General features: G+C 36.4%; 1 protein-coding gene across 3 annotated transcripts in view; it reads right to left on the minus strand.

The window, feature by feature from the left end:
- Moca-cyp (nuclear cyclophilin protein Moca-cyp) overlaps window positions 1-25314 on the minus strand; it is a 100988-nt gene that overhangs the window by 17273 nt on the left and 58401 nt on the right. For all 3 annotated transcript variants that reach the window (XM_089094273.1, XM_089094274.1, XM_089094276.1), the window contains 4 exons: window positions 23887-24052; window positions 10797-11082; window positions 7848-7943; window positions 3579-3730 (listed from right to left, as the gene is read on the minus strand). In XM_089094273.1, coding sequence (XP_088950399.1) covers window positions 3579-3730; window positions 7848-7943; window positions 10797-11082; window positions 23887-24052 — 700 coding nt within the window. The remainder of the gene's footprint in view (window positions 1-3578; window positions 3731-7847; window positions 7944-10796; window positions 11083-23886; window positions 24053-25314) is intronic.

Here is a 25314-nt window from a genome sequence, read left to right on the forward strand (position 1 = left end):
CCAGATTGTCAAAGAGCATAGATAAAATCTTTTGGGAATGATAATAAGTTTTATATTTCAGGTCAACTTGAGGAGGTATAAAATTAAAAAGACTATTTGTGTCAGGATTAAAAATTCTTAAAAAAGTTCCTCCAACATACAAATAGCAAGCCAAACTGCGGAATTTTATAAAAAAGACTGTCAACAAAAAACGAACAGAAATTAATCTGAAAAACTTTTTCCACAAAACAAGTTTTTTTTTTAAAAGTAAAGAGCTCGATAAAGCCAAAAATGGGCAGAAATAAAGTCAAATAATTTTCCAAACGTAAAACTACCACAAATCACCGTCAATAAATAAATGAAACTCAAAACGAACAGAAATTACAATAAATCGCCGCATCAAACTAAAAAACGAGCAAAAATTAACATGAGTAGGGCTGATAACCCCCATGCCTCCTCAAGACCAGAAAATAATTTGCGCTTTACTGAAAACAGAATACATTTTAAATGATTTCACTTTTTTACTTGAATAAATATAAATTATTAAAACTTAAAGGAATAAATTTCAGTACATGTAAATTAAGCTGACAATCCATGGTCTTTTTTTTTTTTTTATACAACTGTAACTACGAACAAAAGATGAAATAAATAAAATGGCAGAGATAGATGCAAATCGTTCGTTAAGTTTTTGATAAGAAGTTACTCTGTAAGCAGCACAAAAAGAAAGAAAGCCACAACTGTATTTGTATTATTTATTCATTTCCCTTAAGATCGAGATTTATGAAACATAAAATAAATAAAATTGCAAAAAGAGACGCAATTCGTTCGTCTGATTTTCTATTGACAGTTAATCTGTATATTGGAAAGACAGAAAGTCACAAACTCTAATAGTATTGTCTAATTATTTCACACAACATTGACAACTGTTTATTTCAATTCCCCACAATTTATTGGTAAATAATAGCTAGTAAATAAAAATGAAAAAATACTGACTAATACAACAAAGCAACGATATACGAAAAAAAACAACAACAAAATAGGTCTAGAAAAATAAATGAATAGAATGCATCAATTAAAAATGGTGAAAAATGAAAACATCCCAAACACTAATTACATTTTGGAAAAGATGGAAAAGAATATAGACAGGGGAATATTTTCAGATTTATGGTAAATATTAATTCATTTTAATCTTAGATGCCACAAGCTCAGTGATATTAATGCGGCATTGAACTTTACGGTCCTTACTGGCAGCGCTGATCTCCGTTTCATGGTCCTTCAGCCATGAAGTTCAAGGGGGGAGGGGAGCCAGCCATCTAGTGCTTTCCCACACCCTTCCTGTTTACTTTTCCGATCCCTCCTGGCACCCATTTAGAGCTGGATCGACTCTGGATGAAGTTACAGAGTCACGCCATTCATCCCAGTTTCAAACCAAACAACCAGCGGCACCAGGACTCGAACCCCTGTCCTCAAGGACAAAGGATTTGAAGTCTAGCATGCTAACCACTTGGCTAGGACGGCTAGCCATCCGAGCTAGTCGTCATTAATAATTTACTAGCATTTACAGTAACAAAAGTGAAATGATTAAAATAGCAAATCTTGAAAATAAAGGATGTGTCACGAATATAGGGAAGGACTGCAGGACTAAAACACAAAATCGGATTTGAAAAGGATTTTAGAATTAAAAAATTTCGACTCTCAGCCTCAAATACAAAGATTTAAGAACTCGAACTATGAAAAGGGGGATTACCACCTCCAATAAGATCTGAAAGGGAGGAAAGACGCGGAATAGTGTCAACAGTTTTGTATCATTTAAAAGCGCATAAAATGGACAGCCAAATTATAACGCGTTAGCTTTCTAATATCTTCCCCTCCTTTTGATAAGCGGACAAATAACCAAAAATCATATTTTCATATTTAAAATATTTAATTTTTAAAATATTAACATATTTTCTAGGTTATATTTTCATGCTGAATAGACTGGTGAATAACCTATTTATGACATCTTCTTTTTTTATGTGAATCTGTTCATGAGAATGTAAAATGAGCTATGATATTTAAAAAGAAATAACCTATTTCACCAGAAAAAAATTCCATTTTAGCAAGCCAATATCATCAAAACTGTCAAATAAAGAAAATTAAACTAAAAACAAAACACATACAAACGTAAACACCAACGAATGATGCAACGTAGTACAATAAATAAAGGGCCAAGAAAAGGCGAAAGAGCCACAAATTAACTAAAAGTGGGAAAGAACCAGCAAATGCTTGCCGTAATGAGCCAAAATATATCCAAAAGAAAAAAAAATCAATATTTAAAAATGTAGAAGTCATAAGACACAAATACAAAATATAAACACTAAACTATGAAGCAACAAAAGGAAACAAATAAAATGCTAATAAGATGCAAATCTGAATGCACGTAAACACTAACACAAGAAAAATCAACAAGTTTAATTTACACCCTTCAGGGTGCTTTTATACTTCACTGTAGAGCCTATCAAACTGACCTAACTAAATACGTTACGTTATACGATCTTGCGTAGCAAATTTTGTCCGTAACGTAAGCAGTGCCTAGTCGATTCAAGCTCTACATTTAATTATACGTTACGGAAAAGTCAAAACAGTAAAACTGCAATAGATTTTCAGGGCGAGCAATTAAAAAAATTGTGAAATAAATTAACAGACTTTTACTAAAAAGTTTTTTACGCTTGATCAGAGCTTGTATCTCCTTCCACATTTTTAATTTTTAATACACAATTCCATATTTTTAGTTTTTGAGTAGTTTGCTTAAGATGATTTAGATGACGATCCTGATGATTTTGTGGATTTTTTGTTCTCCTAATATGAAATGATATGTTTTAGCCTGAAAGGTTATACTTAACGCAATGTAACTAATCGTTTAAGATAGAAAACTACGTACTTACTGTGAAAGCCACTTTGTCTTTTGACTGCCTAAATAAGTAACGTGCGAAGTACAAACGAACCAAAAGTCAACTCATTTTTGAAAAGTTTTGTTCGTAAACAATCTTCAAAAAAAAAGAAGAAAAAAATTACTAGGATGGTCACTTTCAACTACTAAAAAAGTCACTAGCAATTTCAATTTTCAATCAAATGAGCCCTTTTGAAGTTTCTACGACAACGCTATCAATAAAAACCTTATATGACCCCAGGGCATAACTTACAACCCATGCCCTGAGAGCTGGGGGGGGGGGTGTCATCCTCAAAGATGGATGGATGGATGGATGGATGGAAGAAAGGATGGTCTTTTGACCATCCGTCGTACAATATAAAGTTTGTGACTGCCGCTTCCCCTTCTTCTGACACCAGTTTTAGTTTTTAGTTAAGTCGAAGGTGCAAAATCATCATGTAATTTATCAACACTTACCAGGGGGAGGGGGCTAAAGGTGTGATAGCACCGCTGTATTGAAACAAAATTTTTATGGTTAGATTTTCATCCCTCTTAACATTTTCTAAATCTAGGTTATTTGTTTAATTTGCGTTCGTTTTACTAATTTCTACAAAAAATTAATATAAATCAGCTGTGTTTTCCTTTTTTTTCGTTTTTTGTAAATTTTACCACTGTTTGAAGTAGTATATACCTTCTGATTTGAAGTTCGTCTTCAAAAGAATGAAGATCCTCAAGCATTTTTCTTTTCTCCTCCTCTTTCTTTTGCTTCTCTTCTTTCTTCTGTCTTGCTTCATCACGCTTTTTCCTTTCTTCTTGTCGCCTATTCCGATCTTCTTCCATTTTCTAATATTAAAGTTTCTAATTATTAGGTTGTTGATTTATCGATGAAAGCATTTCTTCAAAGGAAGAAAAGGGAGAAAATTCATTAAAAAAAATAAAAATATTAAGATTACAAAAAAAAGAAAAAAAAAAGGTTTGGTGGGTTTAGGCATAGAACCCCCTTTCCCTCTTCCCTGCGCGTATGTGCCTATATTAGTGTGATTTCTCAATTTTTTTGAAAGGATATACGGAAGGTTATCTGGGGAGAAGGGGATATCTAAAAAAATATTTTACTTGTCATTTTCGTCTTAGTGCAGTTTAATCTTTAAATAAATAGGTATTCAAGAGGGGTTTGTTGAATCTTCCGAGTCTGTTGTTCTGAGTTTAATGTTTTGATTTTGTTTCGTTTTTAAATCTTCTGCTGATGCTATGTATTATAAACATTGCAATTATTTCCCAAGAGTCTCGACCGGCACCTGATTCCAGTTAAAAATTAATTTTTAATTTGAGAATATTTTAGATTTTAGGGGGTGTGAATCCCCTTCCCGAAATGTTTCTCCGATTCGCAAAAACATAACAAAATACATATTAACAATTTTTTTATACATTGTTAAAGGTTTTTTTTTACAATTGCCCTCCCACCCCGAACAAAAATCCTGGATACGAACCTGGTCCTACAGTTATATATCTGTTGAATTATATAGATACAAATCTACAGACTGCTTGAAATACTAAAGATTATAAACAATGCAATTATTGCCCGAGATTTTTATGATCCAATCCCTTTACATCTGCCTGTATATCTATCCCAAAAGATTAGATTCTTGATTCTACTACTATATTGATACTACTTGAAGCCACTACTATAAAAAAGTGTTTTCTAGATCTTCTCTATATCAACAAATTCAAAAAAAGATTTGCTCAAGAACCACAAAATTCCAACAAATTATCTTTTCTCTTTTAATTTTACGTGCATTTCATTTCAATTTTATTCATTTCAATATATTTCACAGCATGAATAGCTTTCTCAAATATTTATTATTTTTGGAAATACGTTGAGACAAGGCAGATACTACACAAATTTTGCTTTACGTGAAGAACACATTGTTATTGTAGAGTTTGTGGCCGTATGGCCAAATATACCTGATAGAATTGTAGGTATGTTGATGTATCTCGGTAAGTTCGCTCAAGCAGAGCGAAATCGTGCCGTAATAGCAAGCTAGGAGATATTACACGTTGCCATACGTAAGGTTTTCACGTTTCAATTGTACATTAAATACCTCCATTTGGGTAAAAAAAAGAAGAAGACATTTTCATGTTTATTTATGAATGAATAAAGGAGGATAATTTTAGACTTTGAAAACAAGAAAAAGATGCAAATATTTAGGCTGAGACATCCATCCTGCCACAGTCAGTGACAAAATAAGAAAAAAAAGCCTTGGTTTTATCCTCATCATTCCCCGATCGTTTAGACGTGGCAACTATGTGGGTAGTTTGCGAGTATATGCCTTAGCATTCCCATTGAGAAAACTTTCAGGAGTCACAATTCGCCTCAGTAACCAGATTTCCCGTCACTCGAAAAAAAAAAGTTTCTTTAGGCTCACTTCCGAACCAAAATTCGATTTGCTTCCGTTTCGGGTTTATGTTGAACAGCTTTTCCCTGCAACCAGCCAAATCACAAAATGAAATAGTTATCGAATTCACTAGAAAGCGGTATCAAAGTAGTTTTGAACAGGGTTACCAAACTCATACTTTTTGAAGAGCAATATTTTGGGAATTTCCCTTAATTACGTATTTGCTTCATATAACGAACTATTTTTTCTGATTTCATGTACTATATGAGCTGTCAGGCCCAGAAAAATAAATTCATTCTGCACATACCTTATTAATCTAAATAAAATAACCCCTATTTATTTACAGCCATTATAAAATGTTCTCAGGACAAATTTAAATAATAAAAAATCTAAATATTTCGGCTTCACATCCGGAAGACTTTATTAACGAAAAAAAAAAAAAAAAAAAAAAAAAAAAAAAAAAAAAAAAAAAAATAAAGAGACTAGCCTGAACAAAACATGAAAAAAAAACAAAGATAACAACACAAACGCTAGAAGAAAAGAAGAAAAGAAAACTCAAATTTAAGTAAATATAAAAAAGTTTTCTTTTCGTCTTTTCTTCTAGCGTTTGTTGTTGTTATCCTTGTTTTTTTATTTATCTTTGTCTATCTTATCTTTTCTTTTTATCCTTGTTTAAGAAATATTCGGATTTTTTTTATTATCTATGTTTTTTCCACTGTCTTGTTTAAAATATTACACCCACTTTTCTATTTTTTCATTTGTTTAAATTTGAAAAGCAATAGTATATTTTTGCTAGAATATAAATTGGAAGCTTTTTCTATCCGAAGCACAATCTTTTCTCGGCCGGTGACATGTATTCTTCAGCTTCAACCACATGCGAAACCAGACCAAATCTCGACCCATATAGCCTTTTCTGGCCGGCGAAATTCAACTCTCCCTGCCAAGCCCAAATTTGGCTACTGTCAGAACCGAATTTTTGAACCCTAATCGAATTGATTATATATAATCCAAAATAAATTTTTAATCTGAATATTTATAATACAAAGAGTTTCATCTAATAAATTTTGCAACGATACTGAATCCACCATTATATGCTAGTGTAATACGGTCACCATTTCTGGCACCAGGAGTCTTGCTATGGGAGAAGTAAAGAATAACAAACAGAAACTTGTTTTTTTCTGTTTTTCAAATACATTTTTATATTAAACCTCTAAGAAACTGGAACTAGAGAACAATACGTAGAAAAAAAAAAAATACTAACACTTAAAAGATAAACACGGTATTTTAAGCCCCACCTTAATTGGCATGATAAAGGTGAAAAGGATTTTACATCTTAGGAAGCTTACACACAAATTACAGAGATTAGATCTCGCACAGTCTTGGTTCATATATATATTGATATTGATATATTTAATTAACTTTAACAAAAATTTAAATACAAAAATCAATATGATTCACTCAAAACCAAACGGTTGACGTGGGGTGAAACAGGTAAAAAAAAACACCATACATATAACGTCATTTAAATTCACTATAATAAGAAAGAAAGAAAAAAAAGAGAGAAAAGAAAAGAAAGAAAAAAAAATAAATAAAGAATAATAATATTACTACAGGGACAGTAGTTACATACCATATTCATGTTGTGGGGTCGCACTCACAAACCAACAAGCAATTACAACTTAATTTAAATTAAATCGAATCAAGTCACCTCCAAAACAAAACTAGAATTCATACTTAGTTAACAATTTTTCTTTCAATTTTCCTTTAAAACCACTAAAATTTTCTACCTTCTTCATATCATTATCCAAATTATTCCATAAATTTATAGCTTTTATAATAAAAAATGACTATAAGATGACTAGGATATCCCTTGCCTTACTCTCCTTTCAAATTAATAGATAATCCCAACGCATAGCGGGACATTAATTAAATTGCCCAAAGACTAAGGATCCTTATTACCGTAATTCACCTTATTCACGCTACAGCCTAAAGATTATTACCGTTATTTATTACCCTGATTTATTACCGTTATTCAACTTATTTACGCTACAGCTTAAAGGTTATTACCGTTATTCATTACCTTCATTTATTACCGTTATTCACCTTATTTACGCTACTGTCCAAAGATTAAGGATTTGAATAGCCTTTAGGTAAATTGTTATTACCGTTATTTATTACCCTGATTTATTACCATTATTCACCTTATGCATGCTACAGCCCAAAGATTATTACCGTTATTCACCTTATTCACGCCACAGCCCAAAGATTAAGGATTTGAATAGCCTTTAGGTAAATTGTTATTACCGTTATTTATTACCCTGATTTATTGCCATTATTCACCTTATGCACGCTACAGCCCAAAGATTATTACCGTTATTTATTACCGTTATTCACCTTATTTACGCTACAGCCCAAAGATTAAGGATTTGAATAGCCTTTAGGTAAATTGTTATTACCGTTATTTACTTCCCTGATTTATTACCGTTATTCCCCATCTAAGACAAGGCACTGCATCAAAGAAGAAAGGGATTTTCAAAAAGGGACTAGTTCAGACAAGTTCAGCTTACCTGAAATTCTTTGAGACCAATAGTTTTGTTCAACTCCCGTTTCCAGTGGGGAGGGGTCAAACTACGTGACCTACTTCGAGAATCCTTACGGTACCTCTGGAAGATAATGCAAATAAATAAAATAGAAATAAATACCCCAAAACAGGGTAGCAAAGATCTTTTTTAACCCAATAAACCAGGGATTTATTGATTGAATTGCCTTGATTAACTACTATTTAAATATCTGTCAACACGAGAAGTTCACAAAAATAGGTCGAAAAGTCCTATTAAGAGCCTTGAACTTTTCATGGAGACGACCCATTTCGAACCAGGTCTAGGCCACCCAGATTGAAAAGACCCAGATGATACATATTTGAATCATAGAAGGGCATTACACGCAGAAATTTATAATACTACAACTACAATTTGATTAAAACCAAATTTATTTTGGTTGATGTGTTATCGAAAGGATTAATTGTCAGAAATTGTACAGTAAACAAATATTTTGATTACTACAAGGAGTAACTAGGAATAGAATTAACTGGAACATAGATGAAAAAAGAAGTAATTCAGAATTATAAAAACACTTCTGAAAGGTATATAGCTGCCAGTAAAAATTTAGTGATAAATATTTATTTGCTATATTATACTAATAATATATTATACTTGCAGTTTGACTAATCCGTTTCAGAATTGGACTGGAGGGTTTGGAAATAATTCAAGACGAACTGCTGCGTAAGAAAATAATTTATCCATTAGCCTTTTTCCATCTTCCTCAGTTATTTAGAGAAGAATGAGAGGTAGCACGAAATGAAACATTTCTATTAAATTTTATCAGGAACAATTACAAATTTTCTCATAATTGAGCAATACGCTTAAACAGCCCCCTTTTGCACTTTAAACATTATTTAGCTAAAAATAACACCATTCAGCTCAAATCACTCAAACTTCCTCATAATTAAGCAATACGCTTAAGAAGCCTATTTATATTCTTTTAAAACATTATTTAGCTCAAGATTAACACCATTCAGCTCAAATTGCTCAAATTTGCTCATAATTCAGAAATACGCTTAAGCAGTCTACTTATGTTCTTTTAAAACATTACTCAGGTATAAAGTATCTCAACATAAAACTATTTAGCCCAAATTTTCTCATAATTGAGCAATATGCTTAAACAACCTGCTTCTGTTCTTTTTAAATATTATTTATCGCAAAATACCACCATTCAGCTCAAATTGCTCAAACTTCCTCATAATTGAGCATTACGTTTAAGAAGCCTACTTATATTCTTTTAAAACATTATTTAGCTTAAAATAACACCATTCAGCTCAAATTGCTCAACTTCCTCATAATTGAGCAATACCCTTAAGAAGCCTACTTATATTCTTTTAAAACATTATTTAGCTCAAGATGAACACTATTCAGCTGAAATTACTCAAATTTTCTCATAATTGGGCTATACGCTTAAACAACCTCCTTTTGTTCTTTTAAAACATTATTAAGCCCAAAATAACAGCATTCAGCTCAAACTGCTCAAACTTCCTCATAATTGAGCAATACCCTTAAGAAGCCTACTTATATTCTTTTAAACACCATTCAGCTCAAATTACTCAAACTTTCTCATAATTGGGCAATACGCTTGAACGACCTCCTTTTGTTCTTTTAGAACATTATTTAGCTCAAAATAAACATCACTCAGCTAAAATTGCTCAAATATTCTCATAATTCAGCAATACGCTTAAGCAGCCTACTTATGTTCTTTTAAAACATTACTCAGGTTAATGAATCTCAAAATCAAACTATTTAGCCCAATTTTTCTCATAATTGAGCAATATGCTTAAACAAAATGCTTCTGTTATTTTCAATATTATTAAGCTCAAAATACCACCATTCAGCTCAAATTTGCTCATATTTGGGCAAATACTAAAACAGCCTGCTTTTATTCATTTATAACACTACTGAGCTCGACAGCGAAGAAAAAATTTCAAGCTTTGAATCTAAGCAAATTCAATATTCGACAGCACGGAGGCTGTCGACCTGTCAGCCCAGATGAAGAACCGATGGCGTACAGGAATTATCAGGTACGCCTTTCGGGTTGTGAGCCTGACATTATTGAGAACCAAACTTATTCTGAGAGCTATTTTTGGAAATGAGCTAAAGGTAAACATTCATTTTTTATATTGGACGGCAATGACGACATAATAGGAGAAATGATGAAAAGCAAACAAGGCGAACAATACACAAAAATTACAAATCGAACATAAAACAGCCAGAATTATGCACTAAATATAATTCTTTTATGTGACACGGTTTCTTCAAATAAAATTTTAAAGTTTCACAAAGGTTCGGCCATATATGAGCGGGGGGGGGGGGGCTCAAAAAGTGAATTGCTTTCTTTCTTATGTCCTACTTTGACCACGATAAACATTTGATAACAGAAACCTAAATTTTTGAACTATGTTAGATTTTTTTTTCTCTCTTCATTAAACGATTCAGCCATTTTATTTATAAATTTCTTTCACTTGTCTTTAACTAAAAATGTTGTATAATCCAATCAATTGTTCTTATTAAGGGTAGGAAGCTATAAGTCAACCTCAATTGAGTGGGGATTACCCCCAACAACAATCCATTGTAGCAGAATATTCACTATTATCTTAAAAATATTGGTTTTCCGCCAGCCTTTTCAGAGGGAATTGTTTTATATTTACCAATCTATAGTTGAATTTATTAGTAATATAAATATTGCTATATTATACGATAAATTATATTACATAGTTTAAATCATTTAGATTATAACAAAATATAATAAGTAAATTACATTTAACTATAATTATACATTATCAAACAATATTTAACAAAAACAACCTGTAAATGATTGATCTTCCAGGTTTTTTTACTATATGTTTTTCTTCTTCTAATAATTCAATTTACAAAACAGAACTCCTCTGAAATAAAAACACAAAACCTTACCAAAAACCCACGTCCTTTTACTTTTCTTCCCGATTTATCAAACCTTTGAGGTTTCCTATCCCTCCTATCCTTGTCATATCCCCAAACATCATTTCTTCTTCTACCATCTCTTCTATCCGTTCTACGCTCATCTCGTGGGCTTCGCTCTCTTTTACGCTCTTCCCTGTCTCTTTCTTCACGCTTCGAAGCTCGATCAAGAAAACGCTGTTGAGGAACATCGGGAATCTCTGTCGGATCAACTGAGCAATAGATTTCATCCTCGGCTTCCACTTTTTTCGAGTCTTTCCTAAGATAACACAAAGATGTATAAGCCGAAAAAATGCTTTGCCCTATCCAGCAAGTACAAACAAACAAGAAACTTAATAAAAATTATTAAAATTGACATACTTAATAACATAAACTTCAAGCTGTCAAATACAAATTATAAATATGACATCATGTTTTAGCAACATTATTGGCAGACGGTAAATTAAAAGTTCCAGTAATTGGCAAGGAATCGGGAAAGAAAAAATAAATCCAGGAATTAGTAAGGCCCTTCAGACTTTTTTGGATATATCTCCCCCCCCCCCCATTATTGATACGACTTCACTAGCGTATTGAATGCCTATTTTTGTAAGAAGAAAAGCACAAATGAGCTGACTCAAATCTAGAGTCATTTTGTCGGGGCGGGAGCTAGGGGCTTGAAATTTTGAATAAAACTAACTATTTTGACTAAAAACTATTTACCCATAATAAAAATCATAAAATAAAATATTGGGAGCAGCACGCGTCATGGTACCCTCACTAAAACTCAATTGCATATCGGAATCTCAAATATTGTGGCACCAGACCACCAAACGGGCATCGAAGAAGCAGTAACTGGGCAACAATAGGACGTCGTCTGACTTCAAGGGCATCAGGAAGCGATTCCACAAATCAGCTCGCCAAGACTGCCGGAGACATTTGGATCAGATGGCAACGGATATGGAGAAGGTCGCACACCAATCAGAGTCGAGGAAGCTCAATCAGGAATCAACTTGACTGGCTTCCTGATTGGCTCAATCTGATTACTTCCAATCAGAAGTCGAGGAAGCTCTACCAGCTTCTCAAAGATGCCTCCTGCGATATTACTTAATCCTGCGATATCTGCACCGACCCTCTTATTCGAACATTATATACACAAATTGCAGCAGCTCTTCTAATCGCCCCGCTAGTGAAGTTGAAACTAGTCAGCATAGCCCCTATGATGATGTCGATCAGAAACTCAAGAATCACAAAGCCCCAGGAATTAAGTCGATCCCAGCGAATATCTTCAAAGCGGCTCCAAGTTTACCTCCAGGACTTCAAGATCTTTTCACTGCGGTTTGCACGGAAGAATCCTTCCCCGAGAATTGGCAAAACTCACTTATTATCCCTGTACTCGAGAAGTGTGAAAGAACTGAATGCAAAAACTACCGCAGTATATCATCGATTACCAAACATCTTTGCTATTGCTCTCCTGAATCGCTTATGATCTGGAAGAAACTCGACAACCCGACCCAATCAAGCTGGATTTAGAGCAGGCATGGGATGCATTGATCAACTGTCACACTGAGACAGATCGGCAAACATAGGAACAACATCAGCAAATACAACAGCGGTTTTCACCGATTTTGTCAACGCATTTGATCCGGCTGTCCTTTCTTGGATTTGGATTGCAATGCTAGAAGATGGAGTACCACACAAGATCAGTTGACTTGACTTGACTTAAGGCTCCTGCCGAGGGTTCGGCGTAGAGAACGATGAGACTAGGCGCCTCCAGGTTGACCTATCACTTGCCAGGATCGCAGCTTCTTCCATCGGGATGTTGGCTTGGGTGAGGAATTCATCGGCTTTGTCTTTCCACCTAGTGGGTGGGCGTCCTCTGGGTCGTTTCCATCCGTGTAGGGTGGGGTCGAAGTCAAATGCAACCCGTGCTGGGGCGTCGTGTGGCAGGCGAAGGAGGTGGCCGTACTAACGAACAGTACACTGGCGAGCTGCATCGAGAAAGGAGTTTGCGCCGTACGTGATAGGAGAGTCTGGTTGCTAACGAAGTCAGTCCAGTTAAGTCTTTCAATTCTTCGGAGATGTTTCGTCTGAGCGACATCGACGGCGCTGAGGATAGATTTGGCAGCTGGCCACGTCTCCGCTCAATACAGCAGGACGGTGCTGACTGACGCATTGTAGATGCGCATTTTGGCAAAGCGGCTTATGTTTGGCTTTCGCCAGATGCTGCTAAGCCTCCCAACAAGTGCTGAAGCTTTGGCAATTCGAGATGTAAGCTCTTTCGTGATCAAGCGATCATTCGACAGAATAGATCCCAGGTAAGTGAAGTCTTCAACCACATCTACTCGGTTGCTTCCGATGTTGACTTCCTTTACAGTAGAACGGGACGTGGGAGGCTCAAGGAGCATAACTTTCAATTTCTGCCAGTTGATCTTCAGTCCAACTTTCGAGGCTTCTTCTGAGAGCACCTGGAGAGCTTTGGTCATCTTATCGACAGTGCTCACAACTAGCGCTATGTCGTCGGCGAAGTCAGCATCAGAGAGTACCCGGTCTCCGAACTGAAGACCAAATTAAAGGCGATTCATCGTGCTGGCCATAACATGGTCTATGACGCAGTTGAAAAGCTCGGGAGCGGCAGCATAACCTTACCAGACGCCAGTCTTCACCGAGAATGTGGGACTCCGTCTTCCATTGAGTTGCACGCAGCTTTCCGTATCCTCATACAGCTTTTCAAAAAGTGAGCAATATTTCTTGGGTAGGCCCGTAGTTCTTAGTATCAGCCAAAGTGAACGGTGATCAACAGAATCGAAGGCAGCCTTAAAGTCCACGAATGCGATGTATGCTTTTTGGTGGATCTCTCGCGTCTTCTCGATCGACTGGCGCATAGTAAACATTTGCTCCGTCGTCGACCTGCCGGGCATGAATCCGGCTTGCTTGACTCTTCTCTTTCTACGCAAAAAGGTGGAACACCTGTCCAGGAGTGACATGGCGAAGAGTTTACCAGGAACGGAGAGAAGCGTGATCCCACGATAGTTGGAGCAGATTTGTTGGCTGCCCTTACGTTTCCAGAGCGGCACTATGATGCCAGCACGCCAGTCATTCGGTATGCTTTCCGTCGTCCATACAGCTGAGAAGATTATCTGGAGCCACAGAATCATCGCTGCCCCCCCGTACTTGAGGAGTTCTGCAGAAATACCACAGACGCCAGGGGCTCGATTATTATTTAACCGTTTTACAGCATTTTGGATCTCAAAGGTGGTAAACGGTTGCGAGACGAGGTAGGAAGTACCCTCGGGTGTGGTCATTGCTGCTTGAATCAGATCAGGGTCGGGATGAGCAACTGCCTCGGCATTCAGAAGCGTTGAGAAGTGACTGCTCCAGGCAGAGAGTTGGCCTGCATCGTCATCCGGCATGCTTCCGTCAGCAGAAAAAACACGCCTCACGGTGGAAGTCTTCCCTTCCGTCAGCTCGCGGAGGTTTTTGTACAGGGAGCAGGTGTCTCCTTTTCTCGAGGCATCTTCAAGAGCGCTGGCTTTCTTGTCGACAAAAGTCTTCCTATCACTGTGCAGTAGGCTATTGCGCAGGCCATTGAGTCGTCTGTACTCTGGCATATTCTTTGCTAAACGGGCCTTCCGGCGCAGCTCAATTACAGACAGAGTCTCCTGGGATATTCAGGGTTTATTCTTGTGTCTGCTGCAGCCAATGGTGCTGCCAGCAGAATTGAGTAAATTATATTTGAACGAATTCCAGGCTACTTCAGGGTCGTCCAGAACTTGGAGGCAGCTCAACCGGTGAGAGATATCGAGAGCATACTTCTGTTGCATCTGAGATGTAGCCAGACTACTCAGATCGAGCTTGGGAGGCCGTCTTTCTTGTCCTTGTGCTCTCAGGCGTAGCCTGAGTGTGGCGACTACCATCCTATGGTCTGTGTTTCCAAGCTCGCCGACCTATAAGTCCGTCAATTTGTTATCGACGAGCGCCAGCGACCCGAGATCATAACATAATCGATCATCTTCTTTGTCTGCTTGTCGTTACTATACCAAGTGTATTTGTGTATATCTCGTCTCTGAAAGAGCTTGTTTGAAATAACCAGATTATGCATATTGCAGAGCTGGAGGAGTCTTTGTCCGTTGTCAATCAGTGAATCTGGAGTCACAGGGCCGAGAACACTTCTCCACACGCCCTCCCTGTCATTTACCGTTGACTGTCATCAGTTGACTAATCCAAATATACTACAAATAATTTCTTAGGGCACAGGCTGTCTTTACATTTACAAATTAAGCAAATAAAAATATAGGAAAAACCGATATAATATTCTAAATAAGACAGTGGATAAAAATAGAAAAAAACAAGCAAACCTTTGATAATGAGAAAGTCCCAACATTTCGACTTCATGTCCGGAAGCCTTTATCAACGACAAAAAAAACTAAACTACATTAAACAAACCTATAAATAAAAGGAAAAAAACACAGAAAAAAAATGTGAATATTATTTGACTTCAACACGTGCGTTTTTTGTTTTTCGTCTGTCCTATTTCATTTTGTTTTTTTTTGTCTCTTATTTATATGTTAAATTAGTTGTTTTTTCCCATTTATTTCGTTGATAAATACTTCTGGACGTGAAGTGGAAACATACAGCCTTCTCTTCATTAAAAGTTAGTTCACTTTTTATGTTTTTCCTACTTATTAAAATATTATACCCGTTTTATTTTTTTTTACATATTTTCATTCGCTTCAATTGTAGGCTCGTGTATCTTGGTTTCATATTGAACTCGGTTTGAGGCAACGTTGGATCCTCTTCCCAGAGCTTTTCAACTTTCTAACGAACTGGATTTTTTAACGTAACCATGCAAAGCTGCGTTAGAGTTAACACAAGCCTGGATTTCAAAGTCTCCAATTTAAACTATGCGGACGATGTCTTGCTTCTAGGCAGTTCCTCCCTAGAAACGCAGGACATGCTCCAAAGAGTACAACAGGTGCTCCTATGGGATTGAAGATCAGTACTAAAAAGAGAAAACGGTGACCAACAAGGGGTCTTACTCGCTTCTAATACTAAATCACTGTCAGCCGACAAATTTAAATACCTTGGTTCAATCATAGACATTCGCTAGTGGATGTAGTTCTGAAATCAGCACCCACTTATCAGTAGGCTCCACGGTCTCTTCACAACTACATGGACCACTCTAGAAAAGGAGGGATATTAGTATTGAGGCTATAAGCCAAGTGTATGAATCCCTTGTTCGCTTCGTACTATATGAATGCGAAACATGGCCAACAAAAGTATCCGAAATACAGACTCTTAAATCGTTCAAACACAGGTACGCAAGGCACATAATCGGACTGAATCGACGCAACTGAGTCCCGAAAGGAATGATAGAAGAACTTGGCGGACATAAGTTTGAGCTGGAAAGGATCACTCGTAACCTTAGCCTCTCCTAGTTTGGGCCACACCCCCTTTGTTCTATGGCACTTCAGTGTAAACAACACCCAAGCTGAAAAAAAGGCGTGGATATCAGTCAAAATCCTGGACGAACACCATCAAATCTGACATCAAACCTGTTGGTAGGTTCAGACTACATGGCCACGGAGGGAACCTTTCCTGGCTTGAAACAGTTGGCTCTAGGACCCTTGAGCCAAACAATGGAATGCGACCGTCTATCACCTCCTAGTGTCAGATAGGGCTGGTCCTGATTCAAGTACAAGTAAGTAAATAAATGGCAGCAACTCAGATTTTATTACCTTATAGTAAGAAAACGGAACCATTTTATTTCAACAGAGATCCTATATCTGAAATAGAGAACAAACAAAAGAGGACTTTAAAATGTTTGTTTCACCACGTACGAAGATACTTTAAGTCAGCTTCATTTGAATTCCTTAGAAACGAGGTGACAGGAATTTACCATCCACTTTGGACTAAATGCCTACAGTCGAACTTCTGCCGTGACACTGTCACACAGCACCAACTCAACTTGGTAAGTACATAAGACGCTAGACTGAGTGGAGAGATTGCCAACAACACTTGCTTCAAGACAATTTAATTTCAGAAAAGATATTGTACTTCCTTTGTACAGTATTTGATGTAATAAGAGATTCTTATTCCTTATCCCTTTTAGCTTCCCTATTATATATGTAACTTACATCCATATACAAAAGCGAGAGACATATACATCCCAACTTACATGAGATTGCAACAAAAGTAGCAGCAACTCCCAGAAAAAAAAAAAAAAAAAAAAAAAAAAAATCAAGGATGCATAAGCATTATACCGTTAATTTCAAAAAATGCCACCAAGAATGCGATCTTAGCCAATAGTTTTACTGCTAGATATTTCGTAATTAAGCATGGGCACTGTTCTGTTTTTCTGAAGAAACAGGAAAAAAATAAACAGGGCTTGAATGAAACAGAACAGAAACAGAACAGGTCAACAAAAAAACAGAAGACCTGTTTCTGTTCTGTTTTTTGGTAAAAAGAGAAAACAGCTGTTTTTCGAACACCTAAAGCTTAAAGAAGAAAAAATTTGTAAATGATAAGTTTTGGTTTATTATCAATACTATTGCAGCATTTTCCGCCGAAAAGAACAGTTTTTCAAACAGTTCGTGGTAACGAACTGTAAGTAAGGAGCGACCCGGCTCAATGGTAACCGAAACTCTAAAAAACGGAATTTTGATACCAATAGATAATCAAAAGAATTAGATTTTTATTCTGATTTCAAATATATAAGTTTCATCAAGTTTAATATTACCCATCAAAAGTTACGCGCCTGAGAAAATTTGGCTGATTTTCGAGAAAAGGGGAAAGACCCCCTAAAAGTTATAGAAACTTAATGAAAATCACACCATCATATTCAGCGTATCATAGAACACTACTATAGAGGTTTCACGCCCCTATCTACAAAAATGTGGAAGTTTGCATTTTTTGCAAGAAGAAAGATCACGGATGCGTGTTTATTTGTTTGTTTTTTTTTGTTTTTTTTCCCAGGGGTAATTGTATTGACCCAGTGGTCCTAGAATATTGTGGGAGGGCTCATTCGAATGGGAATTAAAATTTCTAGTGGTCTTTTTAAGTCACCAAAAAAATGGAGGGCAACTTGGCTCCCTCCCACGCTCATATTTTCCCAAAGTCACCCGATCAAAATTTTGAGATAACCATTTTGTTCATCATAGTCGAAAAATGTAATAACAATATCTTTTAGGATGACTTTATCCCACACAGTCCTAAGGGGAAGGGCTGCAAGCTATGAACTTTGCCCATTGTTTACATAGTGGATTGGTTATTGGAAAGTATACAGACATTTTCAGGAAGAATTTTTTTCTGGTGGGGGGGGCTGGAAGAGGGAGTTACTCGGGAGAATCTTTCCGTGGAGGATGTTTCTTTGGGGTAAGGGACATTTCTATGAAGGGGGCGCCAGATTTTCAAGCATTATTTAAAAACGATCAGAAATTAAATTTAAAAAAACAAGTTTTTTCAACTGAAAGTAAGAAGCAACATTAGAACTTAAAATGAACATAAATTATTACGTATATGAGGGGGTTCTCCCCCGAGTCAATACCTCGCTCTTTACGCTATAGTTTTTTTTAGTGCTTTCAAAAGAGCTATTTATTCTAATTAATGGCCTTTGTTATTAAGAGGTCATTTTTAAAGAATTAGTAAAAAATTCGAGCTTAAGAGTATAGAGGGAGGTGGTAACAAAGAAGAAAACCCCCTAGGACATGTATTAAAAATATGTTAAGCATGAAGTCTGCCCCGTAAGTTAATTCGTAAGTTACACATATTTGTTATTTATGAAATCATTCATAAATTGAGCTAAGTAAGTTTCGAGAAAGCAAATTAACGCAATAAAAGTAAAACTAATATGCGAATTTCATTTTAATTATTCATGTACGGTGAGCCAAAATCAAAACCTACATTAATTAAAAAACGTTCACAAATTAAATAAAAAAAACAAGTTTTTTAAACTGAAAGTAAGGAGCGACATTAAAACTTAAAACGAACAGAAATTATTCCGTATATGGAAGGGGCTTTCCCCTCCTCAACGCCTCGCTCTTTACGCTGAAGTTTGACTCTGTCTCAAAACTTTATTTTTTAAAACAATAAAAAACTTTAGCGTAAAGAGCGAGGCGTTGAGGAGGGGAAAGCCCCTTCCATATACGGAATAATTTCTGTTCGTTTTCAGTTTTAATGTCGCTCCTTACTTTCAGTTTAAAAAACTTGTTTTTTTTATTTAATCAATAAAGGGGCGAGAAACTGTCTATGCACACAACATCGCCATCCTTTTTTATGGTTAATTTCTTCCATTTTCCCGCTCCTTTTTTCCAAAAATGCGCTTTTATGTTTATCCAGAATCTCCTCGAATTTCCCGGAAATGCATACAAATTATTTGATACATTTTGAAAATTAAATAATTTTCGTTGTCAAATTGCGCAGTCAGCTCAAAGTCATTAGTGTTTAAGCAGAGCCCATAGTTGCTTTGGAGGGGGACAGTCTTCCTGTCCAGACCATGCTTTCCCCTTCCCCCATCCTGATGTTTGGAAGCCATCTGACCGAGTCAAACTCAAAACGAGCAGAAATCAACACGAGTTGGGCGCAAAACCCCTATGCCTTCCCAAGGTCAGACCAAAATTTGCACTTTACTGAAAAAAATATAAATGTTTTTAATTTTATAACTTTAATAAATCAAATAATTTTAACATTTTGATTACTAAATATCAGTATAGGTATATTAAACTGACAATGCACATTCATTTGTATTTTTTCAGTAAAATGCAAATTTTGTTCTGGCCTTGGGAAGGCCGTTTTGAGTTTGACGCGGTTTTATATTGTAATATCTGTTCGTTTTGGGTTTCAGTTATTTATCGATGCTGATTTGTGGTAATTTCAAGCTTGGTAGATTATTTGATTTGATTTTTGCTCATTTTTTGTTTAATGGAGTTCTTTATGTTTTTCTGAAAAAACTCATTTTGAGGAAAATTTTTTTTAAACTATTTTCTGTGCGTTTTATATTGATATAGTTTTTTTAGGGGAAAAAAATAATATTTAAAATCTTTTCGTTTTTTAAGAATATATAGTTTTGCCTGCTATTTGTATTCTGGAGAAAAATCTTCAGCAATTTTTAACAGCATACACCCTTTTAAAAATCTGGACATAAATAGTACTGTTTAATTTAGTTTCATACCTCCTCTAGTTGACCTGAAATAGAAAACTTGATACCATTCGCAAAAAATCTGTTTACTTTCTTTGATAGCTTGAATACACTTACACTATTTTGATTTGGTTAAATTTTAAGAGTAGACGTAGCCTCGAAAGTTTGAACATAATACCCACAGTCGTTCTTGGGATACTGCTGAGATGCCTTATTGGGAATTATTATTATCACAGTGCATTTTGATTTAATCTTAAGGCAACATTGTGCCCTGGTCTAAACAACAACAACAACAAAAAATATTACTAATAACTTTCGACTATTAAAAAGGACACTAGCCCTTTGAATTTCAAATCAAATGAGCGTCTTTCTGAAGTTTCTACGACAACGCCTTCTATAAAACCGTATATGCCCCCAGGGCATAACTTAAAACCCTTGCCCTGAGGGCTGTGGCGGAGTATCCTCCTCAAAAAAATATTTTCTATCTGTAAATCAACTAGGCTGAACAAAATGACTATCTCAAAATTTTTATTGGATGTGTTTGGGGGAATGATGGGCGTTGGGGGGGGGGGGCTAGTTGCCCTCCAATCACTTTTGACTTTGAAAAAGGGCACTAGCCCTTTGAATTTCCAATTGAATGAGCTTTTTTTGAAATTTATACGACAATGCCTTCTATAAAAACCTTATATGCCCCCAGGGCATAACTTAAAACCCTTGCCCTGAGGGTTGTGAGGGAGTGTCCTCCTCAAAAACACATTTTCTATCTGGAAATCCACTAGGCTGAACAAAATGGCTATCTCAAAATTTTCATTGTATGTGTTTGGGGGAATGATGGGCGTGGGGAAAGGGGCTAGTTGCCCTCCAATCACTTTTGACTATTAAAAAGGGCACTAGCCATTTTAATTTCCAATCGAATGAGCTTTTTTTGAAGTTTCTACGACAACGCCTTCAATAAAAAAAGTATATGCCCCCAGGGCAAAACTTAAAACCCTTGCCCCGAGGGTCGTGGGGGAGTGTCCTTTTCAAAAACATATTTTCTATCTGGAAATCAACTAGCCTACGCTAAACAAAATGGCTATCTCAAAATTTTGATTGGATGTGTTTGGGTGAATGATGGACGTCGGGGGGCGGGCTAGTTGCCCTCCAATCACTTTCGACTATTAAAATGGGCACTAGCCCTTTGAATTTCCAATCAAATGAGCCCCTTTTGAACTTTCTATGACAACGCCTTCTATTAAAACTTTATATACCCCAGGACATAACTTAAAACCCTTGCCCTGAGGGTTGTTGGGAAGTGTCCTCCTCAGAAAGATATTTTCTATCTGTAAATCAACTACGCTGAACAAAATGGCTATCACAAAATTCTGATTGGATGTGTTTGGGGGAATGATGGGCGTGGGGGAGGGGCTAGTTCCCCTCCAATCACTTTCAACTATTATAAAGGGCACTAGCCATTTGAATTCCCAATCGAATAAGCCTGTTCTGAAGTTTCTACGACAACGCCTTCTATAAAAACCTTATATGCCCCCAGGGCATAACTTAAAACCTTTGCCCTGAGGGTTGTGGGGGAGTGTCTTCCTCAAAAACATATTTTCTATCTCGAAATCAACTATGCTGAACAAAATGGTTATCTCAAAATTTTTATTCGATGTGTTTGGGGGAATGATAGGCGTGGCGGGGGGGGGGGGGCTAGTTGCTCTCCAATCATTTTCGACTTTTAAAAAGGGCACTAGCCCTTTGAATTTCTAATCGAATGAGCCTGTTTAGAAGTTTCTACGACAACGCCTTCTATTAAAACGTTATATACCCCCAGGGCATAACTTAAAACCTCTGCCCTGGGGGTTGCGGGGGAGTGTCCTCTACAAAACCATATTTTCTATCTGGAAATCAACTACCCTACGCTGAGCAAAATGGCTATCTTAAAATTTTTATTGGATGTGTTTTGGGGAATGATAGGCTTGCGGGGGGCTAGTTGCCATCCAATCACTTTCGATTATTAAAAAGGGCACTAGCCATTTGAATTTCCAATCAAAGGAGCCTGTTTTGAAGTTTCTAAGACAATGCCTTCTTTAAAAACCTTATATGCCCCCTGGGCATAACATAAAACCCTTGCCCCGAGGGTTGTGGGGGAATGTCCTCCTCAAAAACATATTTTCTATCTGGAAATCAACTGCGCTGAACAAAATGGCTATCTCACAATTTTAATTTAATGTGTTTGGAGGAAGGATGGGCGTGGGGGTCTAGTTGCCGTCCAATCACTTTCGACTATTAAAAAGGGCACTAGGCCTTTGAATATCCAATCGAATGAGGTTTTTAGAAGTTTCTACCACAACGCCTTCCATAAAATCCTTAGATGCCCCCAGGGAATAACTTAAAACCCTGACCCCGAGGAATTGGAGGGAATGTCGTCCTAAAAAGCATTTATTCTATCTGGAAATTGACGATGCCTAACAAAACAGTACTATCAAAATTTTTCTGTGATTCTTTTTGGAAACTAGTGGGCGTAGGGGGGGGGGGGCTCTTTACCCTCACATAACTTTCGACCATAAGATTGACTACTATCTCAGTAAATTACAATCGAATGAGCCTGTTTTGAAGTTTCTACGACAATGCCTTCTATAAAAACCTTATATGCCACCAGGGCATAACTTAAAACCCTTGCCCTGAGGGTTGTGTCTTCCTCAAAAACACATTTTCTATTTGAAAATCAACTACGCTGAACAAAATGGCTATCTCAAAATTTTTATTGGATGTGTTTGGGGGAATGATGGGCGTGGGGGGGGGCCAGTTGCCCTCCAAACACTTTCGACTATTAAAAAGTGCACTAGCCCTTTGAATTTCCAATAAAATTAGCCTTTTTTGAAGTTTATACGACAACGCCTTCTATAAAAACCTTATATGCCCCAAGGGCATAACTTAAAACCCTTGCCCTCAGGATTGTGGGGAAGTTTCCTCCTAAGAAACGTATTTTCTATCTGGAAATCAACTACACTGAACAAAATGGCTATCTCACAATTTTGATTGGATGTGTTTGGGGAATGAAGGGCGTGGGGAGGGGGGCTAGTTACCCTCCAATCACTTTTGACTATTGAAAATGGCACGAGCCTTTTGAATTTCCGATGAATTTCGGATCGAATGAGTCTGTTTTGAAGTTTAGTCGGCAACTCCTTCTATAAAAACCTTATATGCCCCCAGGGCATAACTTAAAACCCTTGCCCTGAGGGTTGTGGGGGAGTGTCTTCCTCAAAATCACATTTTCTATTTGAAAATCAAATACGCGGAACAAAATGGCTATCTCGAAATTTTGATTGGATGTATTTGGGGGATTGATGGGCGTGGGGGGCCAGTTGTCCCCCAATCACTTTCGACTATTAAAAAGAGCACTAGCCCTTTGAATTTCCAATCGAATGAACCTGTTTTGAAGTTTCTACGGCAACACCTTCTATAAAAACCTTATATGCCCTCAGGGCATAACTTAAAACCCTTGCCCCGAGAGTTGTGAGGGAGTGTCCTCCTCAGAATCTTCATGCTAAAGCTTACTGCTTACATTTCTGCTGCTTCTCTTTGTAGCTCTGCTTTATTTTGTCTTAGTTTTCATTTTTTTAATTCATATCTTCATGCTGAAGCTCTCTTCTTATATTTCTGCTGCTGCTCTATGTAGCTTTATTATGTTTTCATTTTCATATTTGTTGATTTTTTTTGTGTTATTTTCATATCGATATCTTCATGCTAAAACTATTGTCGCAAATAAATCAATTGTATTCTGAACCCCCAAACAAAACATAAATAAATACAACCATATCTTAAACAAAAAAAGTAACCAAATGAACCTTAGGACGATCAGAAAAATCGAAAGTCAACAAAATATTACTGGATTTAAAACCATGTTTTAAGGTAATTTAAATGAAATAAGCAAATTTAGCAGTAGATGAAAAAAAGATAAAAAATTACTTGTCTTTTTCCTCTTTAAATAGTTCAATTTCTTTCTTCTGTTTCTTTAGTTTCTTGGCCTTTTTCTTTTCTTTCTTTTTCTTCTTGCGTCTCTTCTTTTCTTCCTCAGATTCTGATTCAGTTTCTTCGGATTCTGTAGTTTCCTGTTCACCCTCTTCTTTTGCTTCTACAAAGAAAAAGATGGCTCTGTTTGATGAATTTAGGAACTGGGCAAAAGTTCGAAAATTTGAAGTCCCCATTTATAAGTACAAAGTTACCCACACTGGAAAAAAATAATCCCCGGTGCCGATATTTAATGAGATCAAATTAAGAAAATAAATCATTCCAAAGGAAAGTTAAGAGCGACAATAAAACTTAAAACAAACCCAGAATTTATTCCGTACACGAGGAAGGCTGCCCGCTTGCTCAATTCTCCATTCTTTACGCAAATGTTTTATAATGCTTTAATGAAAGCATTTATGAGTTCGACAAATGTGCAAACAACTGCCTTTTAAAACTTTTGAACTGAAATGAATGTTTAAAGCAAATACGCATTTATTGGCTCTTCCATGAATGAGGCAACTTGAAAGATTCCTAACATCTCTCCAAATGCCCTTGAATGCTGAGCGTTCGCGACTAAAGCATCGGGGGGATGAGTCGAACTTTTGTGGATTTGCATTTCAAAATAAAACCCAATTTCCCAAAATAAACTATCCTTACAAACATACAATACGATTCATTAGGGTTTAATTTTATCCATCGGTAATTTTGGAGTGTTTTATCAGAAGAAAGATGACGGATGTGTGTTCATTAGTTTTTTTTTTGTTCCTTCCAGGAGTGACCGTATAAAATCTCTCCCCCTATCCATGCCGTTTTTTCCCCAATGTCGTACGATCAAAATTTTGAGATAGCTATTATGTTCTGAATTGTTTAAAGGTCCAACAACTATGTCTTTGGGATAAAATGATCCCCAACAGTCCCCCAAGAAAAGCATGCAAGTTATGAAATTTGCCAATTGTTGATATAGAATTTGTTATTGGGAAACATACAGATATTTTTGAGAGGGGCGAGGGGGGATTTTCAATGGGGACGGAGGTGGATTTTCCAGCATTATACAAACGGTCAGAGATTAAATAAAAACATCATTACATCATTAAATTTATTTAATGATGAAATTAATTAAACATCAAAACATCATTAAATAAAAACAATTATTCCGTATATGAATGACTGCCCCCTTCTCAATACCCTTCTCTTTACCCTAAAGTTTAATCTTTTGTCCCATTTCGTTAAGAACAACTCCTGAAACACAAGGGCCGTTTAATTAGAATCAGAAGATTTCAAAAAAAAAAAAAAAAAAACTTTTGGGTGATGAGAGGAATATTGAGATGGGGTTAGTATCCTCATATACGGCACAATTTCACCTTAAGCTAGAACTCGGTAAGTGAT

Source organism: Artemia sp. Qi Xiang Cuo, chromosome 9, assembly GCF_049724085.1.
Source record: "Artemia sp. Qi Xiang Cuo chromosome 9, ASM4972408v1, whole genome shotgun sequence".
In the NCBI taxonomy this organism is placed as follows: Eukaryota; Metazoa; Arthropoda; class Branchiopoda; order Anostraca; family Artemiidae; genus Artemia; species Artemia sp. Qi Xiang Cuo.